We start from the raw sequence: 17,680 nt of genomic DNA on the forward strand, positions 1-17,680 counted from the left end.
ATATACATCTCTTGTACTTCATCCCGTAATCCCAGCCGGAAGAAGCTCTTGTTTACTTTTGAAGGAAAACAATTGAGCTGGTAAATTATTCAAGAAGAACAACACATTTCTTTCTTAGATATCCGTTTGGTTGAAGTGTCAGTTTGTAAACGATCTGTGGTGTAAATGTCAGTTGAGAAATGATCAATGAGAAGGTGTTACTTGGGCAGGAAGGGTGCGGGGCGCTGAGCCCAGGGTGGCTCAGCGAGTCTTGCCGTGAAGGTCGGCGGCCCAGGGAAGAGCTGCTCTCCACAGTTTGGAAAAGATAAAGTCAAGCACTGTGTGCACAGAAAACAAATCCAGTGTTTCATTTGCTCCTTACCCCTTCCCCACCCCCCCGAGGAATTTTTTGTTTGAAACGTATTTTTGTTGCAGATTTTTCTGTTGGGATCCACAGTTCCGCTCTGCTCTGCTCAGTGGGAGCGAATGTTTAATACTTCGCGGATCCCGGGAGAGGAGACGGGTGAGTGGGGCTCCTTCGGGAAGCATTTTTGCTCCTTACACGCCGCGGACAGAGGTGGTGGACGGGCAGCACACGGATTTATGCTGACCCCTCCTGAGAGTGTGAGATTTTAGGTTCAGGAACATTCCTTCTGTTGAATTTCCTCGGTCTTTCTTAGGGCATGTGACTTACCTTTAGACTTCAGTTTCTCTTTGGTCGAAGGCTGTCTCCCAGGGTGTTCTTCCCAGGTCTGGTTAGGAATATTCCTTTTCTTCATCTGGCTCCCTCGGGAGTTTTGCTCTGGCTCACATGCAGGGTTCCTGTGTAATGCATGCTGGCTTGTGCTCAGGAGGCTGGGCTTGTGATCTAGCAGCTCACTCGGAGCAGCCTGACCTGGGACAGCTGACCCCCATCCCCGACCCTCGCAGAATGCCGGGCAGCCACGTAATCGGAGCCAGGACACCCTCGAGAATGAAAGGGAGATCACATGTCATCACCTGGGACTGTCCCAGACCAGCCAGGGCTCAGGCTGGGCCACCTGTGAGCCTCCGATGGCCGTGCAGGGAGCAAATACTGGCCACTTGCAATTGACAAACTGGACCCCATCTGAGACCTCACGGTGGGCTGTTAAAATGAACCCACTGCTGCTTTGTTTGTTTGTTTGTTTTAACCCACTGCTGCTTTCAAAGCTGGCAGAGTCCCAAGCTGATCTGGCTTTCGGGGAGTGTTGTTATAGCCAGGTACCTCTAGACGACGAGCCCCGGGCAGGAACTTGTCCTGTGGTGGTAGGCATGGGGGTCCTCGGACACAAAAGCTGGCCTCTGGGTGGGCTTCCGTAAGCGGATTCAGCCTTTTTCGGTTCCGGGACCCAGAGGCTTTCTGAAGACTCCAGCAATGCACTCAGTACTTTCACCGTGTGGGGTGTTTCTGGCTCGAAAGCCAACCTTTGTCTCTCTCACACTCTGGAGTCCAGTGATCTGTGGCCAGATTTTTGTGAAAAGTGGATGAGTTGGCAAAAAGCAGTGTTGGGACAGTAATAGCATTCTTAAAATTTTTTTTTATTTTGTAAAAGACTTATTTATTTATTTGAGAGAGAAAGCGAGCAGGGTGGGAGGAGCAGAGGGGGTGAGAGAAAATCTAAAGCAGACTCCCCACTGAGCATGGAGCCCGACACGGGGCTCAACCCTGAGATCATGACCTGAGCCGAAACCAAGAGTCAGATGCTCAAGTGATTGAGCCACCCAGGTGCCCCAGTGACAGCGCTTTTAAAAGTGATTTTAATAAAGTGTCATACAGTTGTTCCTCTTATCTGTGGTTTTGCGTTCCGTGGTCTCAGTTACCCACAACCAGCCACGGTATGGAAGCTGATGATCCCCCATAACATCAGCCTGACCCTGTGTCATACCTACATGACTCATTTCACATCATCACGAAAAGAAGGGCCAGGATGAGGTTTTTTTTTTTTTTCTTTTTTTAAGATTTTATTTATTTGGCAGATAGAGACACAGTGAGAGACGCAACACAAGCAGGGGGAGTGGGAGAGGGAGAAGCAGGCTTCCCGCCAAGCAGGGAGCCCGATGCGGGGCTCGATCCTAGGACCCTGGGATCATGACCTGAGCCGAAGGCAGACGCTTAACGACTGAGCCACCCAGGCGCCCCAGGATGAGGTATTTTGAGAGAGAGAGACCACATCCACATAACCTTTTTTAGCATATGTTATTATAATTGTTTTATTTAATTTTTATTGTTATTCTACTATACCTAGTTTATAAATCAAACTGTCCCGTATGTGCTGGTTGGTGTCTGCGGCAGGACAAAGAATCCAGAGGTGGGAGGTTAGGGGAGGCTGAGAACGTACCCCCCGGCCCTCCGGTAGGTACATAGACTGGAAAAAACAAAACACGAGTGTGTCTGGGGTTTGGTATGCTCCACGGCCTCGGGCATCCGTGGGGGTTTCGGAACACGTCCCCCCGGGATCGGGGTGCTGCCAGGGTCTTGTGCATCATCTGTTAGAGTTACTCCTAACTCCTTTATTGTTTTTGTTGTTTTAAGTGTATTTTTGAGTTGTTGGCTACTGACTATATTAGTTTCTAGGGCCATTGTAACAAAACACCGCAGGCTGCATGGCTGAAACAGACACTCACTGTCCCCAGTCCTGGAGGCCGAAGCCTGAGATGCAGGCGCGGGCAGGACGGGGTCCCCGTGAGGCCTCTCTCCTCGTGTGTGGACGGCCGTGCTCTCCCTGGGTCCTCACGGGGTTGTCCCTCCGTGTGTGTCTGTGTCCTCATCTTTTCCTATAAGTACCCCTGTCATGTGGGATTAAGGTCCGTCTTAATCACCATGTGTTAACATTATTACCTCTTTAAAGGCCCTGCCTCCAAGTACAGTCACATCTGAGGGTAGGTCCTCAGCATGTGAGTGGGAGGGGCTCAGTTCGGCCCAGAACTCAAGGGGGGAGGAATGCAAATGATTTTAGACCCTGAGTGTCTCCCCAGCGGTGTTCTCAGTAATGTAAAATAGCTGGTGGTTGGTGGGGTCGGTTGGGTTTTCTGGGGTTAATCGTGGCTGTGAGAGGCCCGTGTTCTGATCCCGGTATCGTGTTGGTTCTTCCTTTGTGTACTCTGCTGGCCAGGACCTGGTGCAGTGTGGAACGGACGTGGTCGTGGTGCGCATCTTCTTAGTTCTGACTTTGAAGTGAAGGCTTGCAGGGCGTGTTTGCCTAGTTTTCTGGTAGAAACCCTCAAGCGGGCTTAAGTCCTTGGCCCAAGAGGATACGCCCAGTGAGTGGCTGAGCGGAGCTGAGACAAGTCAAACCTCTCAACTCTGATCTGTACCGAGTCGTCTACAGACTCCTGAGAAGTGGACGGACGAGCTGCATGGAGGGCCGCGGGGGGAGGGGCCGGGAGCGCTGGACGGTGGGGCCGGGGGACGTTCCCAGCCTCTGCTCACCTCCCGCCTCTGGATTCTTTGTCCTGCCACAGACACCATCCAGCACATACGGGACAGCAAGCACATCGTCGTGTTCCACGAGGGGCGCTACTTCAAGGTCTGGCTCTACCACGATGGCAGGCTGCTGACGCCCCGGGAGATCGAGCAGCAGATGCAGAGGATTCTGGACGACCCGTCGGAGCCTCAGCCCGGGGAGGCCAAGCTGGCGGCCCTCACCGCGGGGGAAAGGTGTGCGGCTCCCCGGAGACAGGGGTCATGCCCCGGGGGCTCTGGGGGCCTCACGGTTCTCTTCCCTACCCGGGGACTGGGCTGGAGGAGGGGCGCTGGGGGCAGGGCTGGAGCCTGGGGTCTGAGCCCCGCCCCCGCCGGTGGGCCACCTCGGCCGTGTGCGAGGCGCCCGGGTCTGCTGGGTACCAGAGCTCACGGCAGATGGCAGTTAGGCTCTGTCGCAGGGCTGTGGGCCCATTTAATTTAGGACACAGAACAAGTCGAAGCCAAGGCCTCTGTGTCAGGGATGAATTTCCTGCCACGTTTAAAGATCGTTCAGAGGCTTTTGTTTCGCTGAGGGGTTAGCTTGTAAGGTCAGAGCTGGTTTCTCCACCTTGGCTCTGTGTGCACGGGGCCACATGAACCTTTGCTCTGGCGGGGTGCTGTCCGGGGCCGGGACGATGCTGAGCAGCACCCCTGGCCGCCGTTGACAGCCACCCCGTTGTGACCAACAGAACTGCCCAGACGTTGCCCCCTGTCGCTGGGGGGCAGTATCGTCCCCGTTCGGCGCCCGAGTTACCGCAGTGTGGCGTCTGTTAGGGCAGCCTAGGAGCAAGGTGGCGAGGGCCCACAGAGGGTGGCAGGGGCGTCCGGGGGGCGGACCGCATGCTCCGGGCTGGGAACGGCAGAGTGGGTCAGGGCCACCAGAACGCAGAGAGGGTCCCATGGGCCCGACTACACTGGGGCTTGATTCGGGCATTAAAGGGGCGACCCGAAGGCCCCGAGCAGATTTACGAGATTATTCTGCTCTGGGGGCTCCTCAACGGGCAGTGTGAGCTGGAGGGGAGGCTCGGTCCCAGAAGCCCAGGAGTACTGGGCCATCGCCGGGGCTTCACCGGGGCTGGAAGGAACCACGGAGGGCAGTGCGTCCCGGGGAACGAGCTCCCTCCCCGTGTGCTTGTGAGCGTCAGTGGTGGGTGGGCACAAAGTGCCGGAGAGGAGTGGACTTGTCTGGGACCACCTGCCCCACAGGGCTCTGGGCACCTGGCCCTGATGCTCCCCCATCTCACCGCCTGGAGCCCTTCTCATAGACGCCAAGTGTGTACATGGGCACCTCACCCCCCCCCCCGAGCCCTTCTCATAGACGCCGAGTGTATACATGGGCATCTCACCCCCCCCCCGAGTACTTCTCATAGATGCTGAGTGTATACATGGGCATCTCACCCCCCCCGAGCCCTTCTCATAGACGCCAAGTGTATACATGGGCGTCTCATCCCCCCAAGCACTTCTCGTAGACGCCAAGTGTATACATGGGCGTCTCCTCCCTCCCTGAGCAGTTCTCATAGACGCCAAGTGTATACACGGGTGTCTCCCCCCGCCCTGAGCACTTCTTGTAGATGCCAAATGTATACATGGGCGTCTCCCCCCGCCCTGAGCACTTCTCGTAGACGCCGAGTGTATATGCTGGCCTGTCACCTTCCTGTCCCCTCACACAGCACGAGCTGCGTAGTAGCCATCCTTGTTGTCCCTGTGGCCCCTGGCAGACAGTGAAGACAGGGGTCCCAGCTAGCTGTGTGTGTGGGGACCCTGGTGTTTATGGGGGTGCTGGCACCACAGGCTGTCTCGGCAGAGTGCTCGGGGAGAGAAGAGGACAGGAGACAGGCCAGATGACCCCGATCTGGAAGGGTGGGTGGGGTGAAGGACCAGAGGAGGGCCCGAGTGAGGGGTCCCGGAGCAATCAAAGGAGCCATGGCTGGGACAACTCTCAGGAAGTGGGTGTCACGTCAGCTCCTTGTATCCCACGAAAGGTGGGATGAAAAGAATCCCCTTCCCAGGGCTGCCCCTTAGCCCCCGGATGTCCTGTGGGCATTAGTAGCATGGACCTGGTCAGGACAGCTTGGGTTTGAAGCTCTCCCTGCCACAGAGTAGCCGTGACCACATCTCTGTGCCTCAGTTTCTCCCTGTGAAAGGCGGGAGTGGTAGTGTTGGTCAGTGAGCTAGCACGTGCACAAGGGCTGGAGCAGAGCCGGGCAGGAGGGAACGTGCTCACACGCACTTGCCAGAACATCTTCAGGATGGACCCTGGCGCGGGTGCGGGGAGCCCTGTCTCGGGGCCACCGCCCCCAGGTCGCTGCGCTCAAAGTGTGCATTCCTGTGGCCCATCCGGCGTTGAGTGAACAGAGGTGCACGTCGTGCCTGTGCTCTGCTCTGGAGCGCCTGCCGACGGGGGGTGCTGACCCGCTGCGGACAGAGTCCTAAATATGCAGTGCCCCTTAAATTCCTACAACACTGTGACAAACGTCGTCATTTTGAACATCACATGTAAGATGTCCCCACATTCCTGTAGGTTTGACTCTAACCCTTGTTTCAGAGTACCCTGGGCCAAGTGTCGCCAAGCCTATTTTGGGCGTGGGAAAAACAAGCAGTCCCTTGATGCCGTGGAAAAGGCAGCGTTCTTCGTGACGCTCGATGAAACAGAGCAAGGGTACAGGAAGGAAGACCCGGATGCATCCATGGACAGCTACGCCAAGTCTCTCCTACACGGCAGGTGTTTTGACAGGTAACGTGGCTGTGTCTCTACCTTGAAGGAATAAGGCTTGCACAAAAACACAACTTTGGTTCTCTTTTCTGCGCGTGCACACACACACACACACACCTCAAGCAGCAGACTTGAGATTTTTCTCTCTCCGTGCCCGACCACCTCCGATCGGAGGCGCTGGTCAGAGGAGTGGCAGCCGGCGCCTGGAATCCAGGCAGGAGAAGGTGGTGGACGGGGCTGAGCTGGGTATCGGCTCTGGCTTGCTCCCTGAGCTCGTGACTGACCTGGAGCCTCCCTTCCCTTGTCTGCGGAGCGGTCCTGCCTGCCCCGCAGGGGGGTGTGAGGCTCGGTCCAGGGTAGGGGTGTGCGGGCGCATGGCCTCCCGGCTCCCTGCGCTTGCCTTGTGGGTCCCTTCATGTTAGAATAACATAGTCAGTTCTGCTTATCTTTGTGTCTGATAACAGGGAAGTGACTGATCTAAGTTCCCTGTGTGCTCTTATTATCACTCTCTGCGGAGATTTATGAGTGTCGGCCCGCTGTTTGGGGGGTGGGGACAGAGGAGCCCATCCTGAATAAGACAAGTACGTGGTTTTCGTTTGACTTGGTCTTTTTAAACAGTTAAGTCCCACGAACGTTTCTTTTCCACGTAGGTGGTTCGATAAGTCTTTCACGTTCATTGCCTACAAAAACGGGAAGATAGGCATGAACGCCGAGCACTCCTGGGCCGACGCGCCCATTGTCGCACACCTTTGGGAGGTGAGTGGTGGCAGCTTTGATGTGAGTGTGGGAATTGCTGTTGCAAATCCAGACCCCAGACCACGTTTCATTGTGTGATACCCGTCTGATCATAGAAGGTTTCTTACCGCACGTTGGCACTTCACGTAACGTTAATTAGCTGAACAAAAGGCCTTTGTGTCTTCATTTCCTACAACTTAGTTTCCTTAAATAGAAACGCATTTAATGCCATCTCCGGGTAGAACCAAAGTAATGGAATGGCAGTGGGCTCTCGTGCGAGGACTCCAGGGCAGAGCTAAAGCAAAACCATTTCTTCTTTGCTGTGTTTTCGAGATTTTTCCCATGAGCCAAGTGTTCAGCACTAGAAGCAAGCATATTAAAATCCTGGTTGATAAAAATGCAACCACATCATTTAATTCTCAAAATTACCAAGTTATTTAAAAACCGCCAAACCCCTATCAGCCGGTCCCTCTACCAGCTTGTTAAAATGCAGTGTTGGATCGACGCTGCCACTTCTTTAAATTTTAAAAAATCCATTTCTCCCTGAACTGTTGGAACTGTCTTTGTGTTTGGCACGAACAATTGAAGGAAGGTTTTGCTTTCTTAACTCATCCGCCATGGTTCTTGTTTGAAGAAATTTCTAAACTCCGGGATTGTCAACAGTGGACCTGATCCAGAAATTTCTGTATTTTGATTTGATGAAACTCAAGGTAACTTTCTGTGAAAGCAACAAGGCCCTTTGAAATTCACCCTGAATGCTCAGCCTGTACTTTGCAGTCCTCTGCTCTAGTAAATGGAGTGAGTAACGTGACCTAAATTTGTGCATCTGGGGGAGCCACATCCCTGGGACTGCAGGCTGAGGACCCCACTGTCCTTCATAGGGTGTGGAGCTCGGTCGAGGACCTGAAATGATGAAATCGTAGTGAACTTGTAAAGACATCTTAACGCACGACCTCATCCTTTTTTTTCCTCTTCTTTTTAATTTCTATGAAGGCTTTGAATCTCAACGTTTATTTTTAAAATATTCTATCCATTTTTGCCCTAGAGTCACACAAATCCTAGAGCATGTCCTGCTGTCTCTTGCAGGGCCTTGGCACACGCCCCCTCCTCTGCCCAGAACACTCTTTTCCTGGCCACGGGCCCCGTCAGGCCTCAGCTTGACCGCATTACCTCCAGGCCCCTCCCCTGCCTTCTCCCAGTCCTGGGTTAGGAGTGCCTGATACCCACTCCAAGACTTCTCTTGACCGTCTTATACCTGCTTGGGGCTTTGGCGAAACCTAACCTGCTGTTCCTTCAGCCAAGTGAGGTCTTCAATGTTGGAAAAAGCATAGACAGGGAAAACAAAGCATTACTTACGGTCTTTAAGATAGCGGTATGGTCCCAAGACGCGAACATACGATAAAAGCAGTCAAGTCTCAGGAGGGTCTTCACCGCCGCCCATCTGCTGATGCGGTGAAGATCCAGCCACCTTCGGCCCCTGGACAGAGCAGCTGGACACGGGGTCTGTCTACACAGCGGAGTCGTCCAGGCTTGCTGCACCTGTTCCAAGGATGTCCTGAGTGACAGCTTTTCTCGGTGAAGGAGACAGAACCCGAGCCACGGGCAGCCGGGACGACACGGGGTAACTTACCAGGTGGAGAAATCTGCACGTTGACAAGGCCGTGCTTCTATTTTAAGTGCTCTGGAGGAGATAAGGGTAAAGGGATTGCGTTGTGAGCCCAAGGCGATCACTCCTGTTCCTGGCAGCTGACAGAATGGCCTGTGGTTCCAGGGACAGGCCCCAGGAGCTCCCCACAGAGACGGGACTGACCCGCGCTCTCTTGTCACGGAGCCTCGAGCCAAATTAAAACGGGAGCTGGTCTGCTCACGGCGAGCCAGTCAAGAATAAATCTGGTCAGAGCTGGATCCCGTTTGCTGCCGACGCATTTCTGAAGCTTCAGTGTGTTGGACTCTCTGGGGGCTTTGATACACAGCGGCTCAGACACAAGTAGACTGGCTCCTTCGCTTGCTTGGATCGCATGGACGCCGCCCACACGCACACGTGGCCGCCTCTGTGCGCCCCCACGTTGGAGCCCCCGACCCCTCACCATCCGGCAGGGCCACCAGCCGGACTTGGGTGTGGTTTTGGTTTTTTGTGGGTTTTTTTTTTTTTTGGCCTCCGCCACTGGGATGTAAGCTCCCTGAGTGCAGGGATTCCTTTTTTTTTTTTTAAAAAAGATTATTGTTTACAGAGATATAATTGACATACCATAAAATTCATCTTCTTAAAGTACACAATTTGCTGGGTTTGGGGTGTTTACAAGGTGGTTGGTCATACCACCATCACCAGCATCTAAGTTTAGGACATTTTCATTCCGCCTCCGCCCCCCCCCCCGGCAACCACACATCTACTTTCTGTCTCTCTGACTGTGTTCTGGCCGGTGCATGGGTGGTTCCACATTCCCCTGGGAAGCATTCGTGCATGGGTCTTACGTGAGTGCATGTTTTCATCTCTCGTGAGCGTGTACCCTGGAGCAGACTGGGTGGGTCAGGTGGCCACGTTTAACGTTTTGAGGAAAGGCAGAAATTCTGGTCTGTTTTGTTCACTGTTCTCTCACCGGTGCTCAGAGGGGTGCTGGCCCGTAGTAGCTGCTCAGTACATATAGCTGAGTGTGTGGGTGTGGGTGTCCTCGTGGGGCGCAAGAGAATGTCACAGCTGTGCCCGGGGCCTGGCTCACGGGGAGTGTGAAAACTGGGGGCACGGCTTCCCCCCCCGGGAGGCTCGGCCTCCTCATTTACACAGTGGGTATAACGGGGCCTGCCGTCCAGACTTGGGGGGGGTGACACCCAGCGGGCACCCGGGACCCGGAAACAGGCTCCGTCGGTGCTGGAGTCCTGGCCGAGCTGCTCGCCAGCCCACGAGCCGCAGAGCCTCCCCGTGTCCGGTTTCCTCCCCTCTACAACGGAAATAAGAACTTCCACGTTAGGTGGCCATGCAGCGCGTGTCCGGTGCGAACAAGCGCACTGCCAGCCCCGGGAGTCGCTCCTGCTAAGTCTTCATTACATCTCTTCGAAGAGCAAGCTTCTGTCTCCTCTGGAGGTCGTTTCAAAGATGCTTGAGGTAACACTGTTGTCCATAGTCTTCTCTGATCTGACGCATGTGTCTTTTTGTTTGCAACAGTATGTCCTGGCCATGGACTCCTTTCAGCTGGGCTACGCAGAGGACGGGCACTGCAAGGGCGACCCCAACCCGAATATTCCGTACCCCACACGGCTGCAGTGGGACATCCCGGAGGAAGTGAGTCCGAACAACCTGGCGTGGGGGATGAGCGCGAACGGTCGCAGCCCGCTTGCCCCCGCGTACTTGCTGCGTGGGCACCAGCTCAGCTGGAGGCCACGGACACGGACTTGTGTCCGCGCAGGGGCCACGGAGCTGCTTGCCACAGCTCCTGCTGTCCCAGGGGCCCCGGGAAATGGTTCTGCTTCAAGTTTTGGCGAAGATTGTCGGCGAGATTTCCAGCTCAGATTTGGCTGGACGTCACAGTGAAAAAGTGAAAAAACAAAGTTACTTCCTTTAGAGTGGAAATACTCTGAGATCACTAACTTATCATTTCTGTCTCTCTTAAAGATTTTCATACACAGGCCGCTCAATAAAAGGAAGCGTTTTGAGGAAGGAAGGTTAGGGTTGGAAATACCACATTCCTGCATATCTGATCCAAGCGCTCACTCCTGAGGCCCGAGGAGTGATTCTCGAAGTAGAAAATGCCACGCGTGGGGCTACCGTGTCAGCCAGGCCTTCTGTCCTGCATCCCCGGGGCCGGCGTGCACTCCTCAGAGGTGCTGCCGCTGCCAGGGCGCGTGGGCTGAGGGTCCTTGTAGCTGACCAAGTTGGTCACCGTGTGTTCAAAATTTTTCTATAGATTTAACTTCTTCGAGCGGTTGTAGTTTCCCAGCACAGTTGAGCGGAAAGTCCAGAGAGCTCCCTCCTACCCGCCTCCCCCGACGCAGCACACACACGTGCCCATCGCTGACGTGGGGTTCAGCGTTAGTTAGCGGTGCGCGTTCTTGGCGTTTGGACGGATGTACGGTGACCTGTATCCACGTCCAGCCTCACACAGAACAGTTTCACTGCCCCGGATCTGGGCGCTGCCTGTCCCCTGCCCCCCACGCCCCGGCGCCCAGGGATCTTGTCACGGTCGCCACAGTTTGCCTCGTCCAGGATGTCCCGTTCTTGGAATCCTATTGAACGTGGTCTCTTCAGACCGGCTTCTTTCCCTTAGTCACATGCGTTTAGGGTTCCTCCACGTTCTCTCGTGGCTTGGGAGCTCCTCTCCATGGCATGGTCGTACCATGGCTCGTTTGTTTTTTAAAATTGGGTCCTGGGTCACCACAGTGGATTTCACAATACTAAACAAAGCGGACTGTGCGGAATGCCCTGTGGGGTCGCGCTCAGACCAGGAATCGGCAGTGCCCCACCGGCCTTCCTCCTGCTCAGGTCACCCCGGCACTCCTGGGCGAGCGGGGGGCCCTGTTGCTCCCGGACTGTGGCTCCGGGAAGAAAACGGGATTGTGTGTGTTTCCAAGCAACAGCGCTGTCGGCTGCACGAAAATCTCACCTCTTCGGGGTATGTCACCGGCCAGTAAGTAACACCTCTTTCTCCTTTTTTCTCCAGTGTCAAGAGGTGATAGAGACTTCCCTGAACAGCGCCAACATTCTGGCAAATGACGTGGATTTCTGCTCTTTCCCATTCCACACCTTTGGTAAAGGGCTGATCAAGAAGTGCCGGACGAGCCCGGATGCCTTCGTCCAGCTTGCTCTCCAGCTGGCGCATTACCAGGTACGAGCCCGGGGTTTCGTCACGAGCACTCAGGGTCCTGAGCATGTGCCCGGAGCCACTTGCCCCGGGGGTGGGGAAGGCTGGATGCCTGTCCCGGGGGCCAGCGGCTGAAACACAGCCTGCTCATAGTCCTGCCGTGGTCCAGGCCTTCTACCACAGACGGGATGGGACGTGTGCTGAGCAGATCCCCTCTCGGCGGGGGTGGGGCGAGTCAAGAAAAGACACAGATGCAGGACAGCAAAAGAGGTAATGTTAAAATCAGAGAAACTGGGATAGGTAGGCCCAAATCGTACTTCCAGGTGTCTCTACGGTAGTTCTTAACAAAGATGATCAAATCACAAAGCTTTCTTTTCCCAAGTAACATACTCACCGGAGTGCACGCACGCGGAGCCATTGGACAGAAGCGCGGCCATCGTAGGAGCTCTTTGTCCGATGGAGCGAGGGGACTGACAAATACAGTAACTAGATCGAGGAATTGGATCTTAGCATTACTAAGCTTGAGATTAAAAATTGCTGAGCAGACTTGGCATGTAAATACGCAGTGTTTGGGCAATAGAAGGAGGTGCCATCTCAGATACAGAGAAGATTTTCGTAAAAGAACAGCGGGTTCCGTGGTAATACATTTGCAGATCTCGAAACGATTATTTTCTGCAGCGACAGAAGTTAGTAATGCTGACCCAAGATAAGGTAAGAAGCCAGGAGGAGGTCAGTCCCCATGATGAAAGTCAGAAGTTGGAGAGCCGCCCACCAACATGAATCTGCTTAGAAGCAGCTTCGTTGCTTGGATGAGCGTAGGGTTCCAGAGGCTTCCGAAAGTGAGGGGCTGCCCGGTTGATGCCCAGAGCCAGCTTCATTTTGGGCATGATAAGGAGCTGCATAGAGCCGCCCAGGTGGTGCGGAGTGCCTTGCAGGAGCTCTGAGGATGAACGAGGGGGACTTTCTCATCTCTGCCTTACGCACGAGGAGGTGAGCTCCCTTGCCTGAGACCCACAACTCACAGTGGCGTGGCTGAACTTGGATCCAGGCAGGCTGGTTCTAGAATCCGTGTCTTAATTGGAGGGATGATGCAAAAGAGCCGTAGACCAGTTTTGCTCATGAATGTACATACAAAAAAGCTAAATAAAATACTAGCAAATAGAATCCAGCAGTGTAGGAAACGTGTAATCACCAGCAGCAGCTTATGGTGCCAGCAACAAGGGGATGGTTTGGTATTAGTAAATCCAGTAACAGGTTATATTATTAGGTAAGGGAAGAAAAAGGATAGTCGTCTTGACAGATACTAGAAAGACATTAAAAACTTGGCATGCATTCCCGGTAACACCTCTGAGTAATAAGAGCTGTTTCCTTAACATGATAAATAGCATCATGTATCAGTAGCCATATGGCTTTAAAGGTGAAAATGTGAGTAACCCCATTAATGCAAGGATGAGGCTGCTTTCCACTGTTCTCGAAGGCCTTTTTGTAAGTACAGTGACTGCAGCTGTTGGGATAATTGGGCAAGAGGAGGATCAGTATGTCTTCTCAGGAGATGGAGACGGCAGAAAAGCTTTTATAATTAAGGAGGCTGCTCAGGAAGGAGCCCGGAGCAGAATTCTACAAAGATCAGTATCTCCCTTGTCTAGCACTTGGCCAAGTAGAAAGTACAGTAGGGCAAGTGGAATGGGAACCAGAGATAGGAGCCTGGGATCCAGGCATACGTTTATAAAGCAGGTGGGACTTTTGGGGAGGGAGGCAGAGACAGTCTCCAACAGGGAGACAAGGCTTTGGTTTTGGGTAGAAAGTCTCAACCCCACAGAGGCGAGTGTGCCCAGTTCACACGTCCAGTGTGGACACAGTCTGAGGTCCGGAGATGATTTTGGGAAGGGAGCTCAAGCGACTGATCCTCAAGTTCATTTGGAAGAGGTGGCGTTTGAGAATAACGAGTAACATTCTGAAAAATAAAAGTAACGAGGTGGGCACTTGTTCTTCCAAAGCCTAAAATGTAGAAATTGGAAGAGTCTAGTAATGAGCAAGGTGCAGCACTGGGCCGTTCTCTGGGATAAAGGCGGGATTTAACAATCCTGGGAGGGGATGAATCGATTAGTGAATGGGGTTGGAAAAATTGGCTAAGTGGTTCCTTTTGGGAAGCAAATAAACAGCCCAGTAGGAAAATGGAGTCAGAGCAGACGTTGGTGATTCACGAGAGCAGAAAACTACAAATTGTTAGGGAATGTACGTGGAAAATTTAATCTTGCTAGGAATCCGATAAGTGCAACGTAAGAAAGACTGCATTCTTGCCTCTGTGATTTGCAAAGGTCTTCTTTCAGTTCCGTGTTTGTACGGGGGAACTTAGGGAAGTGTGCGTGCGGCTGCTGGGCTCATACAGCGGGAAATGTGTGTCCTGAAAGTATACCCATTTCCCAGGCAAATTCTTCCTTGAGAATTGTATCCTTTATGGACAGGTTCACAAAGATGAGCTGAAACATACCTCTTGGTAAAAGTTTGAATCAGTCGAAAAGGTTATCAGCGTGAAACGTGTTAAATTGTATTTTCGCACAACAGACTGTGTGTGATGGTTAAATGTGTCTATAGCGTGTTCTGTGAAAACATTTGGCCATCAGACACCACGTGAAACTTTTGAGTTTTTACTACGGTGATCTGCAAACCGCCTACGGGCCACATCCCGCCCTTCACCTGTTTTCACATGGCCCTTGAGCTTAGAATGGTATTGTGTTTTCAATAATTGAAAAAAAAACAAACAAAAAGAAGAATGCTATTTCATGACGTGAGAATATCAAATGTAAGTTCAGCGTATTGTTAGCATTCAGTCACACTCGGTGTGGATGGCCTGTTCACAGGTGTTTCGAGTGGACTGAGCAGGTCCACAGAGACCGCCTACCTGGCCCTCAAAACTGTGATATTTGCTACCTGCCTGTTATGTTATGGAACACGTGTCCTAGCTCTTGCTTTATCCTGTGCAAAATCTAGTAGGAGTTGATGAAGAATACAGCAAGGGGCTGTGAAGGTTGATCTTTATTTTCTTACACTGTTCTTTGTTCACGTTTTTTGCACAAGGTGCATTACGATTGTTTTTTAAGAAACCCTAAGTTACTTTTTCGAAGTTACAGATCACTTGTTTTCAGTACTTATAGCTGTTCCTTACCCTCAGGCTGGAAATAATCAGGATTTTATTCTCCACCCTGCTTCCTCCCCCCACCCATGTCAGTTCTTCACGGAGCACTCAACCTATTAAGAAGGGTCAGTGTATTGAGATGACCTATTATTAAAAACGTGAGGCAGATCTTCCCGTTCAGAAGTTCTTGTGTGCAGGCTCGGTTGAGCACCAACTGCGTTAGGGACGTGGCTCTGTGGAATTGTGGCTTCGACCCTTCTCTGCTCAGCTCAGAGCTGCAGGACCTCCCCTTGGCTCTGCATAAATCCAGATGTCCTGCATGTCCTGGGGGTCTGTTCCAGGCTTCTGACCCTTCTCTGTGCCCTGGACCCTATAGGCAGTTTGGGAAAGCCTTGGGGAGCCCATCTCAGAATAACATTTATAAAGCATTAAAGGAAATACATAGATATTACAGAGGTAATCAGTTAGTAAAATGCACGTCAAAATATTAAATGTAAATGAGTGGCGCAGTGAGTGTAATTATGCACTAAATTTAGGGTGGCAGAGCTAATGACTACTGTAATTTTGAAGTCATGATAAGCGTAGATGGTATTGTGGGACATCTGCAACAACCATAATTTGTGCAGATAGCTGTGATTTTCTCTTCAAAGTCACCGCACTGTTGGCGGTTACTGTGGTTTGTTGGCTGTGCCAATAAATGCTGTATTTGAGTTTGAGGTTAGTAGACATTAAAATATATCTATTTTTCCCTTCCAAGTTAACATGTTACGAAGGTTAGTGACCGTTGGTCTGATCCCTGTCTGCCCTTCCAACCTTCTCTCATAACACATCCGGTCTCATTCACTCAGCTTTTGCCACACTGGCCTTTTTGCTGTGCTCAAATATGTCAGGCTCATTCCTACCTCAGGGCCTTTGCACTTGCTCTCCATTGGTGGTTGCTGTTTCCCAGATCGAGGTGTGGTTGCTCAGGTCTCTGCTCAAGTGCCCCTGTCTCCTATTTAAAATTGCTCCCACCCCCTCGCTCTTCTGTCACCCTGCCTTGTTTCTGTTCGGTGCACCTGTCACTGTGTAATATTCTGTAACCCCATTTCTCCCATTAGAACATTTGCCCCTTGAGGGCAGGGACGTGATCGGTCCCCAGTGCCAGGAACGTGCTAGCCACAGAGGAATAGGCATCTGTAAATAAGTCATGACTGATTGAATGAAGACACTTGGCGGGGGTTGTAATTTTAGTCTACAGCTATTTGCTTCCTGCTTTGGGGCCATGTTTAGTTTTCATTTAGAAACTAGAGGTGAAAAATTCCACATGCCACCCCCCTGAACCCTGAGCCCCGAGCCCCGGGGCCACAATCCCAGGGTGTGACTGGTTTGTATTCTCACACCTTTTCCTGTCCATATCTCCACCGACCATGTCTTTTGATCCGGCTCATTAGAAACTGGAGGTGTTCTCCCGATGGCGGCTGGTTGCGGCAGGTGAAGTGGGGCTGCAGGTGCAACCCGGCTTGGCTCTCAGGGGGGCGGGGCGGGGCTGAGCACACTAACATGCAGTGCATTAGCCGAGAGGTTTTTAGACGATCGTTTGCAAAATTATGGGTATCAATGCATGCCTGTGCTGACCACTGACACAATTAAAGTTTGGTGTTGGAAAGTGGACCTCGCATAAATCAGTGCATTATGTATCCCAAGCTAACGTTTATTGAATGCCTAAAATGCCAGATTTCTACTTTTCTCTTATAGCTCCTTCTCTTCCCGCTCTCCCCTCCCCACTGCCTTGTCATGCGCCCCTTTGAACCTGCCCGCCGGCGACAGCTGGTAGGAAGTTCTCTGAAAGGCATATTTGACGAATCACCTGGACCCCCCTGCTTACCTGTTCTATTCTTATTCTCACTCTACATAGAATAGAATGAGGAGTTAGAGCCCCTCTTGGAGCCCACCCAAGGGAAAAGTAATGACTGGTGTGTGGAAGAAGTGTGGTGAGTTGGTGGTTCCTTGTGCCGGGCGTCGGGGGCAGCGTGGAAGGCTTCCGTCGGGGCTGCCGCGCATGGATGGCAGTCAGCGGCGGCTCGTCACAGACCTCCGGGCCTGTGTTCCTCACCCCGTGGCCTGCTCGCCTCGTCACTTCACAGGCAGGACTGGGGGAGGGACAGAGCCCCGAAGGCCACTCCCAGGCATGGCCCGCTCACCGGGAACTTCAGCCTTGACTCTGGCACTGGGTTTTGCTTCACCGTATCGGCTGGTGGCAGGGTGTCCTCTGTGCCCTAGGGGTCAGCAGGGCCCAGATGCCGAGAGGCGTTGTCCGGTCAGGAAGAATTGGGGTCCACAAACTGCTGTGGGCCACTTTCCCATCCAGACTGGGAACCTGGGCGTCTTGGAGCTGGCCCGGCGGCCGGGGTCAGTTGGCAGGTGATTTCGTCCCGTAGCGCATGCGGTGGGACGCTGTGTGCTCCTCGGACCCTGTCCTGCCCCACCTGCTGCTTCTCCCTGGAGCCCCTGCTGAGCTGTCCTCCTGTCACCTATAGGGGCTCAGCCTCAGGCGCTACCTCTTCTGTCATCCTGTCCCGCTTCTAGTCCCCGGACCCCACGGGGCCTCTGCCCATCTTGCCCTCCCCTTTCCCCCACACTGGGCATGGGCTCCTTGGCCCCGCACCCAAGAGGCCAGCGTGGCTGGAGACAAACCCCAAGGGGCTGCCTCTTCCACTTCCAATTACTGAGTGCTGACTCTGGCGGGCCCCCGGGCAGCTCCCTCTATGCCCCTCTGTGCCGGTTCCCCACGCCTTCACTCTGACTCCCGGCCCCTCCCTGCTTCCCCAGCCTCAGCAGGCCAAGCCTTCTTCTTGGTT

General features: G+C 53.1%; 1 protein-coding gene across 3 annotated transcripts in view; it reads left to right on the forward strand.

Moving 5' to 3' along the window:
- The window catches only part of CPT1A (carnitine palmitoyltransferase 1A), a 50,585-nt gene that overhangs the window by 27,228 nt on the left and 5,677 nt on the right, over positions 1–17,680 (forward strand). For all 3 annotated transcript variants that reach the window (XM_078057686.1, XM_078057689.1, XM_078057687.1), the window contains 6 exons: positions 415–502; positions 3,463–3,658; positions 6,009–6,197; positions 6,827–6,932; positions 10,072–10,188; positions 11,564–11,728. In XM_078057686.1, the coding sequence (XP_077913812.1) occupies positions 415–502; positions 3,463–3,658; positions 6,009–6,197; positions 6,827–6,932; positions 10,072–10,188; positions 11,564–11,728 (861 nt within the window). The remainder of the gene's footprint in view (positions 1–414; positions 503–3,462; positions 3,659–6,008; positions 6,198–6,826; positions 6,933–10,071; positions 10,189–11,563; positions 11,729–17,680) is intronic.

Source organism: Halichoerus grypus, chromosome 11 (genome assembly GCF_964656455.1).
Source record: "Halichoerus grypus chromosome 11, mHalGry1.hap1.1, whole genome shotgun sequence".
NCBI lineage: Eukaryota > Metazoa > Chordata > Mammalia > Carnivora > Phocidae > Halichoerus > Halichoerus grypus.